Source organism: Tiliqua scincoides, chromosome 3 (genome assembly GCF_035046505.1).
Source record: "Tiliqua scincoides isolate rTilSci1 chromosome 3, rTilSci1.hap2, whole genome shotgun sequence".
Taxonomy (NCBI): domain Eukaryota; kingdom Metazoa; phylum Chordata; class Lepidosauria; order Squamata; family Scincidae; genus Tiliqua; species Tiliqua scincoides.
The window spans coordinates 71,739,639-71,762,284 of NC_089823.1; the positions used below are offsets into that span (position 1 = coordinate 71,739,639).

General features: G+C 41.5%; 1 protein-coding gene across 4 annotated transcripts in view; it reads left to right on the plus strand.

Moving 5' to 3' along the window:
- The window catches only part of DMD (dystrophin), a 1,248,719-nt gene that overhangs the window by 506,819 nt on the left and 719,254 nt on the right, over nt 1–22,646 (plus strand). For all 4 annotated transcript variants that reach the window (XM_066619666.1, XM_066619670.1, XM_066619667.1 and 1 more), the window contains 2 exons: nt 1,581–1,775; nt 14,238–14,410. In XM_066619666.1, coding sequence (XP_066475763.1) covers nt 1,581–1,775; nt 14,238–14,410 — 368 coding nt within the window. The remainder of the gene's footprint in view (nt 1–1,580; nt 1,776–14,237; nt 14,411–22,646) is intronic.

Consider the following 22,646-nt stretch of genomic DNA (forward strand, 5'->3'; position numbering starts at 1 on the left):
ACTGCTGTTCAAGCACTGTTTATCTTGAGTTTTGTAGTCTCCTTCACTCCCCCCCCCCCCAAGGCACTTGGTTGGGGAATATTGTGAAGGTAAACCAGCCCTATATTTGTCCAGTCACTTGCATCTCCAGGGAGAACCAGGAGTGGCTGCTTTAAGTAATTGTCTGTTGTGTGAATCAGCCTTAAGTTTGTGATCAATATACAAAGCACAGTGTTCAGGCAGTATTTTAGGGAAATGTTGAAGTGTCTTGATACTCGTACAATAGTATATGAAAGTCAACAGTGTTGAAATACAAACACATGTGGTATTAGAACCAGTGGCCATAATCTCAAAGACTGTGCAGAAAAGTTATGCGTACATCTGTTTGGCTTTTTCTCTAGAGCTTTTCCTGGAAGTATCGCCCATCTAGCTGGTTTGTACTTTGTTTTTAGGCTCTCATGAGTATACTAGATGGCAGACATCACTAGAAAAAGTCTCAAATGCACACGTCTCTTTTCTTCACAATCTTAAGATCATGACCAAGAGTGTCTGCAATGTCTGATAATTCCTATTTATACATTAAATTCATGTCTGTTTTGCTTTTAGATTAGAAATATTAGAGCAATTTATAAAAATCAATAAAACAAAACACAAAGTATCATACAAAAGTAGTAGTAGTTTAGTATAGTGAACTTTTAAATCATTGTTAAACATTACCAGCTATCTGATGTAAAAAAAAAAAAAAAAAAAAGGAACCAATCAGATGTCCATGGGAAGGGTATTTCATAATTGCAGTAAAATGGCCCTTTCTTTGGTAACTCCCCATTTGGAATTCTGGTAAAACCAGGCCAGATGTTAACTGTATAGGCCTAATGCAACCATATATTGTCCTCTCAGCCCAATCTTATCCCCCACAAGTGTCTATGATGAACCCATGCTGATGAACCACATGCTGCATCCAGTGGAGAGGGAGGTGACCAGAAGACCAACCAGATGGCAGAAAAAAAATAAAAATTATCGCTGGCATAAGTCTGAAGAGAGAAAGGGAGCAAGAGGGAGCTGAGAAAGAGGGGAAAGTATTCTGGTACAAGTTGCTGCCACCAGGATCCACTCCCAAACTGTACCTGACCCCTCCCCACCATGAAGCACCCCCAAAGCTCCCCCTCCCTGCCCATGACATGACCCAGCTGCTGGCTTACCAAGGTTGGTGCAGTACAAGTTCTGCAGTGGTGAATGCTTAGAGCTGTTGACACTTTGCATTGGCTGCATGGTGTGGCGGTGGTGTAATGTTTGTGCCATCGCTGGACCTTTTACAACAGCAGAACTGAAATTCCACTGTCATAGAAGGCCTATAGAACTGGGCTATCCTTTACTGATCAGAGTTAGCCAAGAACAAGATATATATTTTGGAGGATAGCAAGATAAGATGAAGCCTTAAAAAGTCCTGATACAAAAAATGAACTGGAGCAAAATACTGTGGTTAAACAAATTGGGGGATGTGCTATCTAAATGTGTATTGATAATATTTTGCTATATATTCTTTTAAGTTCATATTCATTTTGTGAAACTGAAGGAAAACTTCTGATATATGTCTATCCTAGCAAACCGTTCGTGAGGAGACTACTGTTGTGATGACCGAAGGTATGACTGTGGAAACCTCATATGTGCCTTCTGCATACCTGGCAGAGATCCTTCGGCTTCTACAAGCTCTGTCTGATGTGGAAGACCTCCTTAATTCTCCTAGTCTGCAGGGTAAAGACTGTGAAGATCTTGTCAGACAAGAAGAGTGCCTCAAGGTAAGAATCTAATAATTGCAAGAATGTGAATATAATGTATTTCTTAGTCCATGCAACAGGTAACCCAGTTAAGTTTAGAGCTTAGCTGCTTTCTTGTTCCTGTATATTTTCAAGGCAAATAAGGGAGGTTCAACACACAAATTCAAATATTCTGTAAAAACGCTCCTTTGCAAAAAAAAAAAATAAAAAAAAATAGAGGGGGGGTCTTTTTTTGCACTTCTTGTTTCTTTTCTAATATCCCTGGCAGCTGTTTTGGTCCACTTATTTTAAAGAAAGATTTTCACCCTAGCTACATGATTTAGCTAATCAGGGACATAAAGCCACTGTGATGACATGACAACACTGCATAGCCAGTGTGATTTGGTTACGTGACGACACCACAATGTCAAATCAGAATAAGTGCAATACATTTTTTCTCACCCTGAATGACAGAACATTTCACCCATGCTTCACAGAAACCAGCAATCATAGTATTTGGAAACCATTTTAAATATATTAACTTCTGTGTGACCAAGATTACATTTAATGGAATTTTCAAATAAATGTAATGAGGATTAATTGTGATGAGAAATGTGTTTTATATATAGTCTATATGCAGCAACCTTTATAGTTTCCAGTTTTCGTTTATTTGAGAGAGAGAGAGAAAAAAAAATCAGAATACTGTAGAACAAGAGGAATAAACAGGCCTGTAGCTGATATAAATTATACTTGGAACTTGCATAACTAGAAACATCTATCCACAACATTTTCTCTTACACTCCAGAAATACACTATTATTATTATTATTTATTTTATTCACATCAAAATGACAACACAGCTGATAATGATTGTATACGCACAAAAACCACAACATTTATCAGCTGGTAAATCCTCATCCACACGGACATCTGCCTGACGTCTAGGTGTAGATAAAGTACTGACGAAGAATGGACACTGCCAGTTATGGCGGTCTTCTGTAATTCGACTGGTGTTATTGCCGGAGCATCCAGTTGTGCAAAGTACTCATTAAATTGTGTTGACATTGTTCCTAGTACACCAGTTACTATCAGCAGCACTTGTACATGCATCACCCAGATTTGTGTCAATTCTATGCACAGGTTGCGATATTTGGTTACTTTCTCCTGTTCTTTCTCCAAAATTCACGAGCCGCCAGGAATGGCGACATCTATGATTAACACGTGCCTAGCTTCTATGATAGTAATATCTGGAGTATTGGCCTCCATGTGTCTGTCAGTCTGTACCCGAAAGTCCCACAGGATTTTGACCTCTTCATTTTCTACTACTCTTTCTACCTGGTGTTGCCACGGCTTTTCTGACACGGGTATGCTGTACCGTTTACATAAGGCCCGGTGAACTAATTTAGCCAGATTATTGTACCGTTCTTTGTAATCGGTGTTGGCTATTTTGGGACATTCGCAAATGAGATGATTGATAGTTTTGTCCCATTTTTTGCATAAACAACATTTACTATAATCACTGGTGCCTTGTATTTTTGTCTTCATTACATTCGTTTGCAGAGCCTGATCTTGTGCAGCTAGAATCAGTCCTTCATTCTCCTTTTTGATGGTACCTGTTCTTAACCATGCCCAACTCAAGCTGTTATTGGTCTTGCCTTCTATACCTTTAATGAATTGTATGTGTAATGGCTTTTCTCTCCAGCTGTTGCCTCGTTTTTCATATTCTTGCTTTTTGTACTCCTCTTTGCTTTCTGTAACTTTCATCAAATTTTCCAACTTAACTACTTTTATCAGCTTTCCCAAGCTTCCCATGATAATAGTCATTCAGTCCTTGCTTTTCCTCTTCTACAGTTTGTTGTACTTGCAAAAGCCCCCAGCTTCCGATCTTCTTCAGTTGGTACAGTCGGTCAACGTCACTTCTAGGATGCAGCGAGTGGTGAACGTTCATCAATTTATGGGTTTTTCGAGAAAGAGTCTCAAGTTCGTTTTGTGTCCATTCAACAATGCCAGCTGGATACCTAATCACTGGAATGGCCCACGTGTTTATTGCCTTTGTGATGTTCCCAGCATTCAGTTTTGATTTAAGCACTTTACCCTGCAGATACCCAATCTCATCTGATCTCGGAAGCTAAGCAGCGTCAGGCCTGGTTAGTACTTGGATGGGAGACCGCCTGGGAATACCGGGTGCTGTAGGCTTCTACCATAGTCTTTCGAGACTGAAGGTTGCCAACCTTTAAGCACTTTTTGTACTCTCCTTAAGTATTCTCTCTGGGTCACATTTCTTACTCTTGAATGCAGTTTATTGTTGTATTCAAGTATGCCAAGATATTTGCACTGGCCATCATGTGCAAGCACTTTTATTATGTCACCGTTGGCGAGTTCGATACCTTCCAGCTTTTGTACTTCTCTACGCTGCAATGATAATATTGCACATTTATCAAGTCCAAAATTCATCTGTATGTCCATATTGAAGATCCGCACCATATTCAATAAGAACTCAAGTCAACAGGGCTTCTGGTGTATAATTTCAAGTCGTCCATGTACAGAAGGTGACTTATTTTGCCTGCTTGCACCAATATGTTATAGCCCATTCCAGTTTTGTTCAAAATATCTGTCAGAGGAATAAGAGCAATGTTAAACAACAGGGGTGACAATGAATCACCCTGAAAAATTCATCTCTTGATGTTGACTTGGCCTGTTTCTTCTCCATTAGCCAATAATATAGTAATCCACGTTAGCCTTTTAGTTTTTGTCCAGTGTAGTGGTTAGAATAATTGAAATGGCAAAGTTTACATCACATAGCAGGCTAATTACTTCTCTGCTACGAATTTGGTGTAGAACTGGCAATCTTTGCTTTTCCATATTGTCATTTGTGAGTCTCATGATTCTGTCTTTCAACATTTGTTGACATTCAGTTAAATCCTGGTCATTAACCTGTTCAACCATTGATTGCTCAAGTTTTATGTCCACATTTGAGTTATTATTTTTGGAAAATGTTTCTTCTTTAACAATATGGCCCATGGTTTGGTCAGGCATTTCACCCATTTCTTTGATTTCTTGCAATTCCAGTTTGGTGAATTCCAGTTTGGCGCAGTGCCAGCTAGGCAGGTGGAGATCAGGGGTCTCAATGCGTGGATAAGACGGTGGTGTAGGGAGGAGGGGTTTAGATTAGTTAGGCACTGGGGAACGTTTTGGGACAAGCGGGGCCTGTACAAGAGGGACGGGCTCCACTTGAACCAGAATGGAACCAGACTGCTGGCGCATAACATTAAAAAGGTGGCAGAGCAGCTTTTAAACTGATCCCTGGGGGAATGCTGACAGGAGCCGCGGGGCATCCGGTTCGGGAATCCTCATCCCTATGGGATGAGGATGGGGAGGTTAAAGAACAACAAGACAAAGGCAGAGTAGGAGAAGAAATTGGGAAAGGTAGCGTGATGGGAGGTGATAGACGGTTTGGCACAATGAGAGGATGTGGGGACAAAGGAGCGAATAAGCAGCGCATCCTGGGGCATTCCGTGTACAAATGCTTTTATGCGAATGCCCGAAGTCTACGAGCAAAGATGGGAGAACTGGAATGTCTGGTGACAAGGGAAAATATTGACATAGTAGGCATAACGGAAACCTGGTGGAATGCGGAGAATCAGTGGGATACCGCAATCCCGGGCTATAAACTCTACAGGAGGGACAGGCAGGGGCGTGTTGGAGGTGGGGTGGCCGTTTATGTTAAGGAAGGGATAGAATCCAGCAAAGTAGAGATTGAAGGTGGGTCCGACTCCACCGTAGAATCTCTGTGGGTTAAATTACCAGGCTTGTGCAGCGATGTAATACTGGGGGCGTGCTATCATCCTCCAGACCAGAAATCTGATGGGGACCTTGAAATGAGGAAACATATCAGGGAGGTGACAAGGAGGGACAGGGTTGTAATCATGGGGGACTTCAATTATCCTCATATTGACTGGGTCAATTTGTGTTCTGGTCACGATAAGGAAACCAGATTTCTTGACGTGCTAAATGACTGTGGCTTAGAGCAACTAGTCACGGAGCCCACCAGAGGACAGGTGACTCTGGATTTAATATTGTGCGGTACTCAGGACCTGGTTAGAGATGTAAACGTTACTGAGCCATTGGGGAACAGTGATCATGCTGTGGTACGTTTTGACGTGCACGTTGGGGGAAGAATACCAGGCAAATCTCTAACAAAAACCCTTGACTTCCGACGGGTGGACTTCCCTCAAATGAGGAGGCTGGTTAGAAGGAGGTTGAAAGGGAGGGTAAAAAGAGTCCAATCTCTCCAGATTGCATGGAGGCTGCTTAAAACAACAGTAATAGAGGCCCAGCAGAGGAGTATACCGCAAAGAAAGAAGGGTTCCACTAAATCCAGGAGGGTGCCCGCATGGCTAACCAGCCAAGTTAGAGAGGCTATGAAGGGCAAGGAAGCTTCCTTCCGTAAATGGAAGTCTTGCCCTAATGAGGAGAATAAAATGGAACATAAACTGTGGCAAAAGAAATGTAAGAAGGTGGTATGGGAGGCTAAGCAAGACTATGAGGAACACATGGCCAGCAACATTAAGGGGAATAATAAAAGCTTCTTCAAATATGTTAGAAGCAGGAAACCCGCCAGAGAAGCGGTTGGCCCTCTGGATGGTGAGGGAGGGAAAGGGGAAATAAAAGGAGACTTAGAGATGGCAGAGAAATTAAATGAGTTCTTTGCATCTGTCTTCACGGCAGAAGACCTCGGGCAGATACTGCTGCCCGAACGGCCCCTCCAGACCGAGGAGTTAAGTCAGATAGAGGTTAAAAGAGAAGATGTTTCAGACCTCATTGATAAATTAAAGATCAATAAGTCACTGGGCCCTGATGGCATCCACCCAAGAGTTATTAAGGAATTGAAGAATGAAGTTGCAGATCTCTTGACTAAGGTATGCAACTTGTCCCTCAAAACGGCCATGGTGCCAGAAGATTGGAGAATAGCAAATGTCACGCCTATTTTTAAAAAGGGAAAGAGGGGGGACCCGGGAAACTATAGGCTGGTCAGCCTAACATCCATACTGGGTAAGATGGTGGAATGCCTCATCAAAGATAGGATCTCAAAACACATAGACGAACAGGCCTTGCTGAGGGAGAGTCAGCATGGCTTCTGTAAGGGTAAGTCTTGCCTCACGAACCTTATAGAATTCTTTGAAAAGGTTAGCAGGCATGTGGATGTGGGAGAACCCGTGGACATTATATATCTGGACTTTCAGAAGGCATTTGACACGGTCCCTCACCAAAGGCTACTGAAAAACTCCACAGTCAGGGAATTAGAGGACAGGTCCTCTCCTGGATTGAGAACTGGTTGGAGGCCAGGAAGCAGAGAGTGGGTGTCAATGGGCAATTTTCACAATGGAGAGAGGTGAAAAGCGGTGTGCCCCAAGGATCTGTCCTGGGACCGGTGCTTTTCAACCTCTTCATAAATGACCTGGAGACAGGGTTGAGCAGTGAAGTGGCTAAGTTTGCAGACAACACCAAACTTTTCCGAGTGGTAAAGACCAGAAGTGATTGTGAGGAGCTCCAGAAGGATCTCTCCAGACTGGCAGAATGGGCAGCAAAATGGCAGATGCGCTTCAATGTCAGTAAGTGTAAAGTCATGCACATTGGGGCAAAAAATCAAAACTTTAGATATAGGCTGATGGGTTCTGAGCTGTCTGTGACAGATCAGGAGAGAGATCTTGGGGTGCTGGTGGACAGGTCGATGAAAGTGTCAACCCAATGTGCGGCAGCAGTGAAGAAGGCCAATTCTATGCTTGGGATGATTAGGAAGGGTATTGAGAACAAAACGGCTAGTATTATAATGCCGTTGTACAAATCTATGGTAAGGCCACACCTGGAGTATTGTGTCCAGTTCTGGTCGCCGCATCTCAAAAAAGACATAGTGGAAATGGAAAAGGTGTAAAAGAGAGCGACTAAGATGATTACGGGGCTGGGGCACCTTCCTTATGAGGAAAGGCTATGGCGTTTGGGCCTCTTCAGCCTAGAAAAGAGACGCCTGAGGGGGGACATGATTGAGACATACAAAATTATGCAGGGGATGGACAGAGTGGATAGGGAGATGCTCTTTACACTCTCACATAACACCAGAACCAGGGGACATCCACTAAAATTGAGTGTTGGGAGGATTAGGACAGACAAAAGAAAATATTTCTTTACTCAGCGTGTTGTCGGTCTGTGGAACTCCTTGCCACAGGATGTGGTGCTGGCGTCTAGCCTAGACGCCTTTAAAAGGGGATTGGACAAGTTTCTGGAGGAAAAATCCATTATGGGGTACAAGCCATGATGTGTATGCACAACCTCCTGATTTTAGGAATGGGTTATGTCAGAATGCCAGATGCAAGGGAGGGCACCAGGATGAGGTCTCTTGTTATCTGGTGTGCTCCCTGGGGCATTTGGTGGGCCGCTGTGAGATACAGGAAGCTGGACTAGATGGGCCTATGGCCTGATCCTGTGGGGCTGTTCTTATGTTCTTATGTGAAAATTTTGGTCCTTAGGGTAAAGCGCCATTGGTCCATGATGCGCTGCCCAAAGATATGACTTTCTGGGTTCCTGTGGATCCAAAATTCCATCATACGTTTTTGAAAGCCCTTCTTAGAGGGGTTAGCCTTGTAATAACAAAATACAGTTTCACAGTTTTCATCGGCTGTCCACTTTTCCCTTCATTTATTTTTGGCCAGTTGATCATCAGTGGCTGGCTCCACTGTTCCCCTGTAGCCCACTTGTTGCCAGGTGCCCAGGTGGCCCAGCACCTGATGCAGTCATTGTTGACCCAGGCCGTGACTGATCCGGTATGGAATTCTTCTTTTTTGTACTTATCATAAGATGGTAGGGTGGGGGCACTTGGTCTGGCCCCTCAGCCTCGGCCTTTCTTGCTTGGGTGACCCTGTTGGTAGAATACACTACTGCCAACATAGCCCGAAGCATCACTGGGGCACACAAGCCGGCACGCCACATCAAGGCAGCCCCCGTATGCCAGATTATTATTATTATTATTATTATTATTATTATTATTATTATTATTATTATTGACAGAGTTGCATTCATTATGCTGAATGTGTGGAACTTGTATAAACTGCCTTCAAGTAACAACTGGTCGAACCACAAAATTGAAAAAGTAGAAGAGAATGACGTTTTAGAATACAAACCGACAAACATCTGTCACACAACAGACATAATCATCATTGATAAGGATAAGAAAGTTTGGATACTAGACATTGTAATACCGGGTGACAGTAGAGTAGAAAATAAAGAACTGGAGAAAATTACCAAATATAAAGACCTTAAAATAGAAATTGAAAGACTGTGGCACAAGAAAGCTAGAGTAATACCAATAGTCAGAGGGGCCTTGGGTGCTATCCCAAAACAGCTGGAAAAGCACTTGGAACACCATTGGGATGAGCACAAGTACCATCAGCCAGTTACAAAAGGCTGTCTTACTAGGAACAGCATCTATACTTCGGCGATATTTGTAACACAACAACATGAAAACAAAAAAATAGCTACCTATCCTAGGTCCTTGGGAAGGACTTTATATCCACCTATAAAGTCCTTCCCAAGGACCTAGGATAGGTAGCTATTTTTTTGTCAAACAAAATCCAGTCAAAAACAACATGACTGTGTGAAAATATAATAATAATAATAATAATAATAATAATAATAATAATAATAATAATAATAATAATAATAAAAAAATAAATAAATTGCCAACCACCAACTACAAAAGCAGCTTTACTGGGAACAGCTTACGTCTTGTGACAATATTTATAACAGCAAAACAGAATAAAAACTAGGCATCCCAGGTCCTTGGGTAGGACTTGATGTCCAGATAAAACAAACCAGTCAATAACATTTACCTGACTGTGCAAAAATATTATCTTCATCAATTGTTCCATTCACCATGTCCACCTTAACAACAACAACAAAAACAGTATTTATATACCACTTTTCAACAAAAAGTTCACAAAGCAGTTTACAGAGAAATAACTAGAATAGGATTAACTAGATTGTGTAAAAGATTGCTAGTCTGTTAATTCTGTCATAATCCAAAATCATCACTTTTGTTTTTAAATAAAAGTTAGAGACAACTAAGGGCCAGGTTGTGTATTTTTTTCCTAAATAATATACAACCCAATCCTATCCACACTTTCCTGGGAGTAAGCCCCATTGACTCTAATCTGAGTAGACATGCATAGGATTGGGCTCATAATCAGCTTTCTTGGGAGTATAGCCCTCCAGAATGCAAAAATCTTACCTTCTAAATTACTGGTAATGAGCAAATGCTTGGTCCTTGTTTATTACCGTATGTATTTTCCATGTTTTTGGTTGTTTTGGTCAGAGGCGCATTGACCCACAAAAGGATTAGTAGCAGATGAGTGGATTTCTATTAGTGCCCTTTAATGTCTGATATTTGTGCACTTTGGTATGATTTATATCCATAACTAATCACTTGTTCATCAGCATGTATTTGATATTATTGTAGCCGACATCACCATTAATGATATTGATTATCATGGTTACAAGTAACTATTACTGTAGGTTTAATTTCACTGAACTATTAAAATGTCAAGCGATGTGGTTGTGGGCATAGTTCCATCTTCCTCCTAATAAATCTCTCACAACAGCCAAATAGATCCTACAAATTCACGTGCTTTTGGAAGGGATAGAGTTTGATCTGAGTTTGTAATGAATGAATATTTATTTCCTGGTAAAAGCATTCATCATTGTCATTATCCTGCAGTAAAAATAGAAACAGTGCATAAATTGTTTAGCTGATTTTTGGAGAAGGTTTAAAATTAAATTGTGACTGATTCTTTACCCCAGAAGGTTTGCATGAATCAATGTCCAAGACAGTACAATATTTTAATATGCATTCATTTAACTGTTTTTACACCCAGATAATAGCCCCCTTAATTAAGAGTTTTCAAACAAAAAACACCTGGTTAAAAGCCAGAAGACATGTTGCATGATATATGTGATATATATTTTCTTTGTATTCCCTTTTTCTTTAGCAAATATTTCAAATGAGGGGAAGCACAAAACAGGGTGAAACTGTGGTGGGGGTAGGAGGTTGAAGGACTCCACTCTTATTTCCATCTTGGTTGTCCTACCCATATGCTATTCTTTGGAAGGAAAAAACGTTTCATTAACTTACAGCCCAATCCTAACTGCAGTGGGTTCCGAGTCAGCTTCCGAACTTACCTTTCACTTTTTCCTTTCACTTTTCCCTCTCTGCCAGTTTTCCCTTCTTCAAGTCCACTCTGGCCTCCTCCCACCCATTTCCTTGTCTTTCCCTCTTTTCCTCCCCATGCCTACACTAATTGACAGCTGCTATCCCAGGTTTCAGAAAGAGGTCTTTCCTAGCCCTGTCTTTATTACTGATGGACAGTCCAATCCTGTGCTCCAGTGGCACGTGGCTATGGCAGCACTGAAAACGGCTGTCGCCACATCCAGCGTGCCCATGGCACGCTGCGGGTGGCACCTTGAGAGAAGGGGACTTTTGTCCCCTTCCCCTGGGTAAGGGAAGTAGACCTGCAGTGGGAAGAGTGCTCATGTAGGGTGCCAAGCCCCGCACGAATGCTCTGGATCCAGTGGAGCAGAGCTTCACTGGACCCACCTACCTCCCTTCCCGCTCCCTATCCCGGCATGCCTCCCGCCCGCCATCTCCCCACCTCTCCCTCCCCGGAACACCCCTTCTCCACCTGCCCCCGACCTTGCTTACCTTACCGTGGCTTGGCAGTCAGTGCAACTGCCGAGTGGTGGAGGCCAGGCACCTACCCAGTGCTAGCCCAGCACTGGCCAGTTCTGGATTAGCATGGGCGTTCACCCAGCAGTAAGCCCAGTGCACTGGTGCATATCCAACTTTCCAGCACCAGTGCAGCTGCAATGCAGCCCGGAGTTAAGGGAACAAATGTTCCCATACCTTGAGGAGGCCTCTGAGACTCCCTCCCCAACACAGGATGCAGTGCATATGCTATTGGCACAGCAGCACCGGCACTGGAAAATTGGATCAGATTGAGTCCTAAACCTGGGACCTTCTGCAAACAGCACATGTTTTCTACCACTGAGCCAATCTAATCCTCAAAGTGAAAACATTTGAAAACATCAACTATTTTAAGGTGGTCTATGATCACAGTCTTGAGAACCTTATGAACAGCTTGCAAATTCACACCCCTAACAGGCAAACCATTTTTGAAACTTGCACTGCAAAATGAAAACGCATCCAAAGTAAACTATCACAAAAATTTCACTAATTTGCTTACCGTGTCCACTAAAATAGTCTATAATCACATGCAGAGACATTTGTTGCTTGACGTGAAATAAAAAAGAGTAGTTGATACTTTGTTTTGGTGATATACGTTACCTGTTCATTCGTGGCACTGAAACCTGGTTTCGACAAAATGTAGTGCGTGTTGAAATAGCACTGACGTTATTGACAAGAGGGTACAAAGACTCCAGGCTTTTATATAGTTTACCAGTTTAATTACCTGTACTTGCTGTAATGTCTCATTAGAATCCCAATGAGAATTTTCAGTGAGTTTTGTGTTAGAAGTTGGAAGGAATAATGTTATTGCACATAAATTGCATTCTTATTTTATATTCATTATTATTTTATGACATGTATATCTGGCCCATCCTTTATACTGGTTAGGCCAGCCTACATGGGTTCGTCCCATTACATTCTCATGACAGTAGGTTAGTAAGTAAGTAGGTTATCTGACATATATTGACTGCCTCTAAATCACCCCATCGTGGCTGAGTAAAGATGTTCACTTAGGTTCGTGTCCCCAGTCCAAGAGCTGTAGCTAAAAGTGTCCCTTTTACTAAGTGATAAGTAAGGTCAGGAATATGTCAACACATATTGCTTTTATGGAGGATGACGATATTTGTAATGGATGACAACACTTGGTATTTGTAAGTGAATAGAAGAGGTCTCTTCTAAAAGTTTGATTTGTAATAATTGTAATCTTTTGTCCTCTTTCTTAGCTGTGATTTTTGTTTCCTTATCCATAAAGATTATATATGTAAATCCAGCAGTTCTCTTTAGGAATCCTCACCATTTCTGTTTATGCTAGATTAATCACTCTAAACCTTTCATTCTCCCAGCAAGAATGCATTCATAATCCTCTTTAAATGTGCTGGATTTATGAAAGTTGTAGCAAATATTATGATTCATAGTTCTAGTACATATTTAAGACTGCGATTAAGCAGTAGATCTTTTTCTGCTAGTCATGAATAGTACAAGCTGTGCTACTTCCATTTAGGATATCACTATAAAAACTGAGATATGATTACAGATTTGGTATTCATGACAGGACAATGCCTCATCCTGTACTTATTTTGTTTTCCAAAAAATATATTTGCATTTTTGTAAAAGAAACGCACATCTGGATTCTATCAAATAAGCCTATCAGAGAATGGAGAAACTCAACTGCAGGAATGAGGGCTAAATGGTAAAGTTTAAAATAGTCCTCAGTAGCTGAGCAAAACCTAATTAGCTGTAATCTATACAACCTATATGAATGAAGTCACTTTCCAACTTGATTTGTCAGGCTTTTTGTCACATAAGCAGCTGAAGAGTTGAATTAGTAGTTAGATGTCAGAGACAAATACATTCTAGATAGCAAAAATAGATAACATTGAAAATTTTAGTGCTTTGATTTATCTAATCTAGAACAAAGAGACTGGTCCAGTGCTATTGCACTGCATTGGCTAATAGGCTTTTCTAATCCTTTCTTTCATTGTTAAAATACAAGTAGAATTCATTTCTGTCAGGCAGTCTGAAAATCTCTGATGTCATCTAAAGCAACCTGAACATTATCAGCTGTGCAAAACAGATATAATGCCAGGGTATACTGGCAAAGAACAAGGTAAAAAGAGGTGAGGAGGGTTCAAGTTTATGCGCAAATAAGAAAGAAAGAAGTGCATGCATGGGCGCACAGTCATAGCATCAGAGAAAAATTAAGGCAGCATGATTTGCACACATGCATTGTTGGGCACACTTATTTGTGCCTTCATTTTCTGTGTTGCTAGATGCTTTGAGAACTTTCTGAGGTGCAAGCCTGTGAATTTTAATATAGAATATTAACTATTTTAAAAAGTATGTCAGGAAGGACTTTGCCATAAAACAGAGTGGTATTGCATTGTTAATGTATGTGAGAGCAGATTTTAAAACTGTTGAAACAGAAACAGTTAAAATATTCCACAAGCTCCCATTTCTCTTTTATATCTGTAATTTCCCTCCCTTCCCCACAAAAGCCCCTTTTCACCCTAGAGTGCCATCAGTCTCTCAAAGCCCAAGCCCTGTTCAGTCCTTTCCACACTGCTCTTACTTCCTGGCCTCTCATGCAGACTTGGGGCTGTACTTATTCTTTATCAAGAGTTTAAAGTACTCTCTTACATATTTAAATTTAGACAAATTGTTGCTTCTGTTCAGTTGCACTGATGTTTGCTTCATATCTTTCTTGTTGTATTTCAGAAAATTAAAGAAAACCTAGGAAGATACTCAGGTCAGATTGAAGTTATTCGTGGTAAGAAGACAGCAGTTTTGAAGAGTGCCACACCTGGAGAATCTGCAAGGATACAGGAAAAGCTGACTCAACTTACTTACCAGTGGGAAAAAGTTAACAAGATGTATCGGGACCGACAGTCGTAAGTAACTTTTTTATAATGATTTGTTTTAAATCAAAAGCCTCATTAACATTTGATTTACAATATGTGATTGCACTTTTGGTAGGAAGTGTGATCGCACACTCCTGTACACATGCTCAAATCCATGGATACGTTGTACAAAAGCGTGGATACATTATACAAAAGGGCTATCAATTATTGATGCTTTGTACCAAACATAGTCTGTGACTCCATGAAAATCTTGTGACATGACAATATGTCAAACACAGTTTCTACTTTCTGGGACTAGGTTCCAAGGCAGTGGAAAAGGATGATGTGGCTCTAAATCCATAGCCTTAAATTATGAGTACTATTTGGTTTTCAGTGGGCCTGTTGTAGTTAAGCACTAGGCTACCCCCCATGTGGCAGGTGAGGTGTTGACTGGGTAGTCAGGAGTGGGCCTGGCATACTTCCTGAGGTAAACAAGGTCAAGGGTTAAGCCAGGATCACTCTTACAACACTTGTCCAGGTTGAGAGGCTGGCTGGCTGGCTGGCTGGCCCCTTGGCTGGTTATTGGCAAGGACCAATACATGGCTTCTCCTGTACGGGTTTGTGCTAACCAGCTGCCCTGACTCTTTGAGGTTGGCAGGAATAGGATAACCCAGTCCACAACTGGGTGAGGCAGGCTGTGATTGTCCTATGGGTTATGGGGGACAGTTAGTGCCATTTTCCCCAAAACTTAGTGCCAGCACATCAAGGGGGTTTTTTAATCAGGATTTTTCCCTGTTGCAGGTCTGTTTATATTATTCAATAAAATTATTAACCCGAGCCTCTGTCTCGTGCACTCCTTTGGGGGGTGCCTAAGTAAATTACAGTGGAACAAAATTAAAGGAAAGCTGCTTAATTAAATGGGTGGCATAGACTGTATGACTATAATTCAAAGGTATACTTCTATAGTAGGAATGGATTCAATGTGGTAGTGGGTTTTAATACATGCATAGTTTTTTGTATGAACCTATGGTGTGTTTTGGGGAAGCAGGGTAATAATCAGTATAGTACAGTTAGTATTACTGTTTCATCAGTGAACAACAGGAAGAAGACTGTGTTGAGTGTGTTTAAATGAAGTGGGAATGTTACACAGTGTACATATATGCCAAGATGTATTTCAACCTGTATTGTCTAGATAAGCATTCAGTACTTAGCTTTTATTTTTGTTCATTCTTTGCTACTTCCTTCATTCTCCTTTCTCATAATGTGATGTTTGAAACAGTTGTTGAACCTTGGATTGGCTTCCTCCAGCACAGTTAGCTAGCTGAAATGATGGCTAGAAGTGAACTGAGAAGATCAGTTGGAACTGGGGTGGAAAGAATAAGTCATTAATCCTGTACACATCATTGCTGTTTGGCCTCCTTTTCTAAAGTATGATTTGGAGACAGATGTATAATCTGGGAAGATTTCCAGGTTTCCATTTTTTTTTAATGAGATACTCAGCATTGTCTGTATTATGCAAGATTCTTCTGTTTGTCTCTGTGCCATCTGCAGCACTGAAAATGAGTTATATTTGCATTGCATGGTGAGCTGCTCACAGAGAGAAAAACAATGTTTTCTCAATGCTTAACCTCAGACAAATTTTTGGCTTCTATTCAAGAAAAAAGGAATTCCCTGGATCTTTTAGTGGTTTGAGTTTCTTACCAGGTTTTTTTTTTCCTCCTAAAAACAATCATTTTCTAATTCTGAGGCTGAGTGTGGTGTTGTGGCAAGGGCTCTGAAGGATCTGAAACGTGTAAGCCATCTGATGGTTTCTTCTTGGCATTTCTGCAGCTCTTCTGGTTTAACCTTGAAACAGTTGCTTAGGTTTTAAAAACAACCACTTGCTCCAGAAAAAATTTCATGTCCCTTAAAGAAATTACTCTTGAGTTCATTTCATTTGAATTGCAGCCATTAGAATGTCCAGATCACAGATTGCTCCCTTGTAAACTTAAATGTAAGACTTTTTACAGCTCAATCCTAACTTATGCTGGAACAGGAAGGCCAGCGGGCCTATGCTATATTCAGTGCAAGTTAAGGAGAAAAAAATCCCCCTTACCCCGGGGAGAGCCACAGCAGCCCCAATGGATCTACTTAAATCTGTGCCCCTAAAGAAGCAGCGCAGATCTGAACAGAAGGGAACAACATGGAGCTGCTCCATGCTGCCTGGGAATGGGGTTAGGATCTCGCATAAGTGCTGGATCCTGGTCTTGCCTCCCACTTCCCGCCCCCCTTAGGCCCACCCACCACCTCTGCCCCAAAATACCTGCTTCCTGATCGTCATTGCCCTCCCCATACCCCCCCCCCCAAACCCATGCTGGCCGAGCTCAACCAGCACAAACTTACTGGTCTCGAGCGCAGAGTCTGGATTTTGCCTCTCATCTGGCATATGCCCTTGCGCTGGCCCAGCTGACTCACATGGAGGCACAAACTTGCTTTATGATATGTTTGCAATCCTCTCAATCTGTGCCAGCTATTTAGTTGGCGTAAGTTCAAGGAGAGTCAGGGAGCATGTTGGATTGTGAAATCCACTGCTGTAATTAGGATTGCGGTCTTAATGTAATGTGATGAGCAATATATTCACTTGACTACATATACATAAATGTATATGTAGACGTCTGAATCCGTGGATACCAGGGATGCCTCCCCACTCTCCAGAGGTGAGGGGAGCTGTGTTCCCCTTCTTCAGGGCTCTGTAGAGGCCGCACGTGTCTACCCACAGCCTCTGTGGGTCTCAGAATGGCTGTTTAGGCCAAAAAAATGTCACATGGTTTTTTTGTAAAACTGGAAGTTTTTATGGAACATTTTTATGCTTTTAAAAGGCATTAGGAAGGTCGGGGATGCCCACATGGGCCCTCTTTCACATGCAATTAAGTGAAACTGCGAATACAGGATCTGTGGATATTGGGGCCCCTCTGTAACCTAAAATGCCACCATGATAAAAAAACAGGTATGCGGAATAATCCCTATATCTGTTCAATTATTTAGTCCTATGTCCAGTTATTTAGTCATGTACTGTGCCCACAGTTTTCATGGATGGGCCATACTCAAATATCAAAACTTTTAGCTTGCTCCATAAAACCTTTTTCGTATATTAATATTTCTGATAATTTCTGCAATTTAAACCAATTGAAGAGTACTACTATATGGACCCTGGCCTTTATTGAGGGTAGTTTCATCTTACTATATATCATAACCACAGGTGTGCCATGAAGCATGTACAGTTGATCCTTGCTTTATTATAGTAATCCATAATCCACAAACCCTTGGTTTGCAGAATTTCTCAGGGCCCAGTCCTATTCCCCTTCTGGGCCTCATTTCACTTTCCAGGTCCACTTGAACTTGCACCAGCAAAATTGCTAGCGCATGTACAAGTAGCTCCTTTTGGGCAGTGGGGGCTTAACCCAGCGCAAGGGAACAAATGTTTCCTTTCTCAGAGAAGACCTCCAGAGACTCCCATCTCATTATGCAATGCACACTTTGCTGGCATGGCTACATCCATGAGGGAGGGGAATTTAGAAAGATTTTTAACCTCTAGACTGGCAACCTCATAGCAGATTTTTGACTTTTAAAATTACCAAAAAAATTCCTTATGGAGGACAGTGCTGAAAAACTGAGATCCTAAGTGCATTTACCTGAAATCTCATTAAAATTTAATGAAATTACTCCAAGTAAATATTCTTCAGGTTGGTGTACAGGAAGTAACATATTTGTCCATGCTTTTGTCATCCATAGATGAAAGATGCACTGCAAGATGCAGAGCAAATATTGACATGTATTTGTTTAATTGTTGCCTTATTAAATTCTTCTGGTCTACCTGAGCACAATAACTTACGTCAGGACACTAAAGCATTTTATTAAACTGCATGAACTTTGATTTCCTGTTCTAGTATAATATTTTGCTTGTTATGGTGTCACTTTTACTGTCACTTTTTCATTGGGTTATTCTGGAGCTCAGCTGAGTCCCTGAAGCCATCTGTGTTTTTCCAAAAATCATTTGAGCTGCACAAAATGCTTGGGAAAAGAGAGATTAAGGTTGACAATATGGCCTCTAGCACTTTGCTTCTAGTTATAAGAAGAGGAAGTATCATTACAATTCTGCCCTTGAGACACAGATCAAGCACTATTACCAACATGTATTTGTGATGCTGAAACCTTCGGACAGCTTTCGAAGTGCAGGAACCCCCTCCCTTGTGATTTCACAATCAGTTTGTGAATGAGGTGTGTATGTGTGTTTGTATACTGATATAGCATCCTGTGCTTGAAGGAACATAGGATGCTTTGTTAAGGCCGTAAAAGTGTTAAAAATACAGAGATTTCATTCTGATGAGAAGTGGCAAGAATAACATCAGGCAATCAAATGCTGACCTTATACTAACATGACTTTAATTTCAAAGTATACAAATTAATTACCTACATCAGAACCACTGAGTTTTATAATTTTAGAAAACCCTTTATCTCAGTCTTGTAAGGACCAGACAACACATTATAGACAACTGGTGAGTATGGTATTTTTTTCGTCTTTGTTTTGTTTGTTTTCTGTTAAACTAGTGAAAGGGGCACAAAATGGCCTGGACCTCTATTCTTAGCACAAAGCCAATTAAAAGAATGAGAATATAATGAAGAAATCAGTGCAAGTTGCTAAATACTGATCTTAGCTGTCCCTCAATTTCAGGGCATGTCTGAATACTCTCTTCAGATCTGTTTCCCAAGTGGATGCAAGCAAGGTAAACTGATTGGAGTTGCAGAAGCTTGGAAAACTTTGAAAACGTCATGTGCACAACCCACTCCAATGAAAGCCAGAGTAGGAATAAAATCTTACTTATTTTCCATCCCATATTGTGCCAGTTAGTTTTTTCTTTCCTGCCTGGAGGGCAAAGGAACTTTAAAAGAAGCAAAACTCTGACCTAGAATCTTGCACTCCTCCTCCTTTCCTTTGCCCTTGTCTTGCCCAGTTGCCAGCACTGACTTGCAGGCTTTAGGAGTGACTCTGGTGGGAAGATGGTGGGTGGTTCCCAAGAAGTTTTGAATGGATAATTCTGGCTCCTGCAGTGCCTGCTGCCTCTTCTGGAGCCGACAGGGTCACAAACGCAGTGATCTGGATTGCTAGGAGCAAATGGAAGGAGTAGAGAAGAAGATGGCAAAGAGCAGTTCAGCAAAGGCAAATGGGCGCCACAGAGGGAAGGCAGAGCCTGCCTCATTCTCCTGAGAAGATGGGGCTGATGTGAGACTGGAAGTGGTGGGGACTGAAAGTGGCTTGGGGATAAAACCCATCACCACTGCTCTGGATAACACCTACTGTAGTGATGCCATTGGAGATACTACACTTAACAAATTCTAAATTGTTTAAACCCATGGGAACACTGAAGTCTTTCCTGTAGCTCCCTCTACAGTATTTGCTGTGTCATGTTTCCTGCCTGGTTTGATGATGATAATTGCAGATTATGGCAGAAATCCTCTAAAGCTAAATTGCATCTTTGCTTCTGTGACCATTTTAATTGCTTCCAGAAGACATGCAAGATTTGTGTGTTCCCAAGTCAAGGTTTTGTTAAAAAGTAAGTTATCTAACTTTAAGGGGACCCCATGATAATGTGAAGAACCACTGTCTGTGTGGTAAACTTCTATACTTTTAAGAGATATCAGTATTCCAAAGTATTCCAAAGTATGAACTCACTAGACAGCCTTGCTACAATCTGTCATTTCCCCTCCCCCATCTGATATATGGAGATAATAATAAAACCTTACTACTTACTAGGCTGTTGCAATTACTGAAATAATGTGTGTGAAGTATCTTGAAAACTAAAAAGCACCATGTATGTGTTGTGCAAGTGATATCTGTGATGACAGCAAGAGAGGGTTTGGAGATGGACATTGGTATATCATCAAAACAGGGCTTAGTTCATCTTCTGCTTTTCTACCTCAACTGTCCAAGCATTACAAAACCCACCTTTATCATCTTTCCTTCAAATACTTAGAGGCTTCCTGCTTCCATGAACTTTGTCCTCAGATTGCATCATCACATGACTTGCTTGCTTCAGCTCAACTTGGCTCTGACTCATCAGGGGCTGGCCACTGCTCTGAGAACAAAGCCAGCATGACAGTTTACTCTCTTGGGGATTCCTGGGAAGAATATCTTATCACATTAGGCATAGGCATGATTTTTATGAATCATAAACCGCAATGAAGGTACGTACTTTTTCAAACATCCCACCCCCATTTCTAATGGCATGTGGTTCAGAAGCTGTGATTAAACCAAGTAGAATCCTGAAATTCTTTGCAAGTCAGTGGGCAGATGTTGTTAACTGATGAACCAGCCCTAAACTATGCCAATTCCTCAAAAGGCTTCTCTTTGCCAACAGACATCATAGTAATCTTAACTGGATTGAGACTAAGCCATGTGGCTAAATTCCAGTCCCTCTACATTCATGCCAGAAATGGTGGAAGCACAGAAGCAGAAATTCTGATTGTAAGCAGGAACAGGTTCATTGAAATGCAGTTGCAGCAATCTTGCACAAATCATTTATGCCGATACAAATCTGAGAATTTGTTTCTAATTGCAATGTTCGTGCTTTCCCTTGCTCATTCATCTGTGACAGTCTCTTTTTCTTTCTAAAAAAGACTTGGTGAACAGCAGTAGATAATTTGTTGGACCGCCATACACCTGGCTTTATTTTGTCCTTAAATTGCACATGGCAATGCTAAATAAATATTAAATACTGATTCAAAAAGTTAAATGAAAAGTTAAATATCTCTCTCTCTCTCTCTCTCTCTCTCTGAGAGAGAGAGAGAGAGTTTTGGGTTGTCGTAGAATCAAGTAGCCTCATTGTGGGGCTACTCGCTTTTCCTGGGGGAAGGGGACAAAAGTCCCCTTCTCTTGAGGCGCCACTGGCAGCTACCTGAAGCGCGCAGGATGCGGTGGCAGCCACTTTCAGCACTGCTGAAACCCCACACACCAGGCAGCTAAGGATTGGGCTGTAAGTCACTGACAATTTCCTGATGTTTCCCAGGCACCATATCTGATATGTATCCTGAAAGGAGTTGGAATGGTAATCTAATTTGTATGTAACGTTTTGGTACATATTATATTTGCCATATTCTGTCAAAAGTTGTGAATCCAACCACATATGCTAATCATCTGTGCCACTTCACAATACCTAGATACCTACCAAGTGATTTTTTCTTCACCTAGTTGTAATTATATACTTGGGTCCCAATCCTATCCACTGCCACTAGTGCTGATGCATCCGTGCCAGAAAGGCACATGCTGGGGGTGGGACAACCTGAGGGCAAACAGGAGGTAAGTAAAAAAAATTCTACTCGAGTTCATGTAAGCACTAAGGGCACCCATGGGTTAGACATATGCCCTCTTTTTTGGTGGCTTATATCAGAGGAGAGAAAAGGGGCAGGGAGGTTAAAAACAAAGAGGATAAGATTTTATATCTGCCATTTCCACTGGATCTACCCCATGCCACCTCCCCAATCCCAGTTCCTTCCCCTCCCCATCTGGTTGCACAGCCAGTTCATCAATTCCCTCCTGACCCACAGTCCATCCCTGCTGGCACCAGGGACTCCAGGCTTGCCACCGTAACATGGCCGGCACCAACTGCCATTTCCAGCAGTGGCTCAGTTGGACACTATATAGCATTGCATTTTGCAACATCATAGGTTCTGTTGTGTTTCCAGAATGATAGTTCTGGCAGCACAGCCTGATCCTAGGATTGGGCTGTTAAATGTGTTAGAAAATAACGTTTCCCACATTTGAGCAGAAATGTATTTTCCAATAACTAGGGCCATGAATATTTTCCCTCCTTGTTTTTCCAGCTGTATCAATATCTCATAGACCTTTGACAAGAGATCTTTAGTTGCTGCTGTTTCTGTTTCAGGCTTAAGCTTTTCAAATATTGTAAGCTCAGTGTGGTGTACTGTTATAGTCTTTGACATTGACCCGGAAGGCTTGGTACAAATCTCCACTCATCCATTAAGTTTACTGAGTGATCTTGGAACAGTCATTGTGTTTAAATCTAACCTACCTCTCAGAGGTATAGTGGCACATTTTCAGGTGCAATCGCTTTTCACGATACCCATAATCGTACACCACTAAGATAATACAACAAAAAATCAACTTTAACATTCAGGTTTTAACAATTTCATATCCAGGTCCCCTCTCATCCATTCAGGGCTTTTTCCTCATTGCGTCAGTTACAAAACATGCACATAGGCACATGCCCACACACCACACTTCTGTTTTAGT